At 54.8% G+C, this 1,989-nt stretch overlaps 1 protein-coding gene across 5 annotated transcripts in view; it reads right to left on the bottom strand.

Annotated features, from left to right (window-relative positions):
- Nucleotides 1-1,989, bottom strand: part of PEX11G (peroxisomal biogenesis factor 11 gamma) — a 9,517-nt gene continuing 7,528 nt past the window's right edge. For 4 of the 5 annotated variants that reach the window (XM_010828296.1, XM_010828300.1, XM_010828299.1 and 1 more), the window contains one exon: nt 1-393. In XM_010828296.1, the coding sequence (XP_010826598.1) occupies nt 189-393 (205 nt within the window). In that variant the 3' untranslated portion in view covers nt 1-188. The remainder of the gene's footprint in view (nt 394-1,989) is intronic. The other variant, XM_010828295.1, reaches the window with a different exon arrangement.

Here is a 1,989-nt window from a genome sequence, read left to right as displayed (position 1 = left end):
TTGGTCCTCAGGACAGACTCCACCTTGGATCATCCTCCCAGACATCCTCCCATCCGGCCCAGCCGTGAAGGCTCAGCCCTGGAGTCCCAGCTCTGCCACTTCCTGCCTAGGGGACCCCAGCTAGCCTCAGTTTCCCCATCTGTAAAAGGGCTTCCATCCCCTGGGGCGCCGCAGCGGTGCCCCGGTACCTAGCACACATCAGCCCCCCACCCCCACCCAAGAGCCTGCATGCGTGGGGTAGGGCAGTGACTCTGAGCACTTCCTTGACTGGGCAGACCCGCTGGGGACCAGCTTGCTGGAAGTCTTCTAGGGGAACCGTGGACGACGTACCTGGTGAAGGCTTCCGGGGGGTTCCTCAGCCTGTGTCTCAGCTTCAGGACCATCCACAGAGACCTGCAACACCACACAGGATGGGGTGGGAGCAGCTGAGTAGGGGGTCACCAGGTAAATGGGGTCCAGATGGGTGCAAAGCCTGTCCACTGCCTTCCTACACAGACACCCTGGACACTGGCTGGGCCTGTCTGAAGGCAATCTAGACAACCTTCTGGGTCCCCAGGGCTGGATCTGCAGGCTGGGGAAGCAGCCACCAGATGGGCGTCCTCCAGTGCTCCCTCCAGCCTTTGCTCCCTGCAGCCTGGGCAGGTGACTCTCCGGCACCCTGGGGTCTTAGGGACCATGTTGTTCAGTCGCTCAGTCGTGTCCGACTCTTTGTGACCCCATGGACTGCAGCCCACCAGGCTTTTCTGTCCTTCAACAGCTCCTGGAGTTTGCTCAAACCTGTGTCCATTGAGTCATGATGAGCACACACCAAATGCTCCCCAGCCCCCATACCCTTGCTCACACCAAATACAGAGAAACGATGGGAAAACTAGCTGCTCTAAAATGAATGGAGGACTTCCCTGCTGGTCCAGTGGTTAAGACTCTGCCTGCCAATGCAGGGGACTCGGGTTCAATTCCTGTTCCGGGAAGACTGCACGTGAGGGGCAGCCCAGCCCATGAGCCAACTACTGAGCCCACATGCTGCAACCACTGAAGCCTTTCTAGCACCTAAAGCCCTTTCTCCACAAGAGAAGCCGCTGCAGTGAAAGGCCCGACCACTGCAACTAGACAGCAGCCCCCGCACAGCAACGAAGACCCAGTGCAGCCATAAATAAGTGAAATTTTACATAGATAAAAAGCACCCTGCTGCTGCTGCTGCTGCTAAGTTGCTTCAGTCGTGTCCGACTCTGTGCGACCCCACAGATGGCAGCCCACCAGGCTCCCCCGTCTCTGGGATTCTCCAGGCAAGAACATGAGTGGGTTGCCATTTCTTCTCCAATGCATGAAAGTGAAAAGTGAAAGTGAAGTCACTCAGTCGTGTCTGACTCTTTGCGACCCCATGGACTGCAGCCCACCAGGCTCCTCCATCCATGGGATTTTCCAGACAAGAGTACTGGAGTGGAGTGCCATCGTCTTCTCCAAAAAGCACCCTAAAAGGTATTTAATACAAAATAACATGAATGGAAGAACAAGCAGAGCATATTCACCCTAAAAATAGGATTTTTAGGGCAGTGGAAATACTTCAGTGGTGGATACATGTTATCATACGTTTGTCCAAACTCAAAGTGCAACACAGAGTGTGAACCCTGATGTAAACCATGGATGTGGGGTGATTATGCCATGTCAACGTCGGTTCATGGACTAACAAATGTCGGGCCGTGGTGCCATGTGGATGGTGGGGAAGTCTGTATGTGTGTGGCGGGTACGTGAGAAAACTCTGCTTCCGGTTCAGTTTTGCTGTGAACCTAAAACTGTTCTAAAAAATAGTCTATTTAAAAGAAAAAAAATTAAGGGAAACAAGGCAGCCCTGAAAGCAGGAACGGGAAGTCTCTCGGGGCCACAGGTCACAGGGCAGCCTCAGAAGAGGCTGTGGCCTCAGAGCACCCGGAGCCCAGCCTGGGCACCCTGAGCACACGGGGTATGGGCAATGCTGATGGAAAGACAGGGCCA

Source organism: Bison bison, unplaced genomic scaffold, assembly GCF_000754665.1.
Source record: "Bison bison bison isolate TAMUID 2011002044 unplaced genomic scaffold, Bison_UMD1.0 scf7180017864492, whole genome shotgun sequence".
Classification (NCBI taxonomy): Eukaryota; Metazoa; Chordata; class Mammalia; order Artiodactyla; family Bovidae; genus Bison; species Bison bison.
Note: the sequence above shows the minus strand (reverse complement) of the source record. Positions and strands in the feature narration are given on the sequence as shown.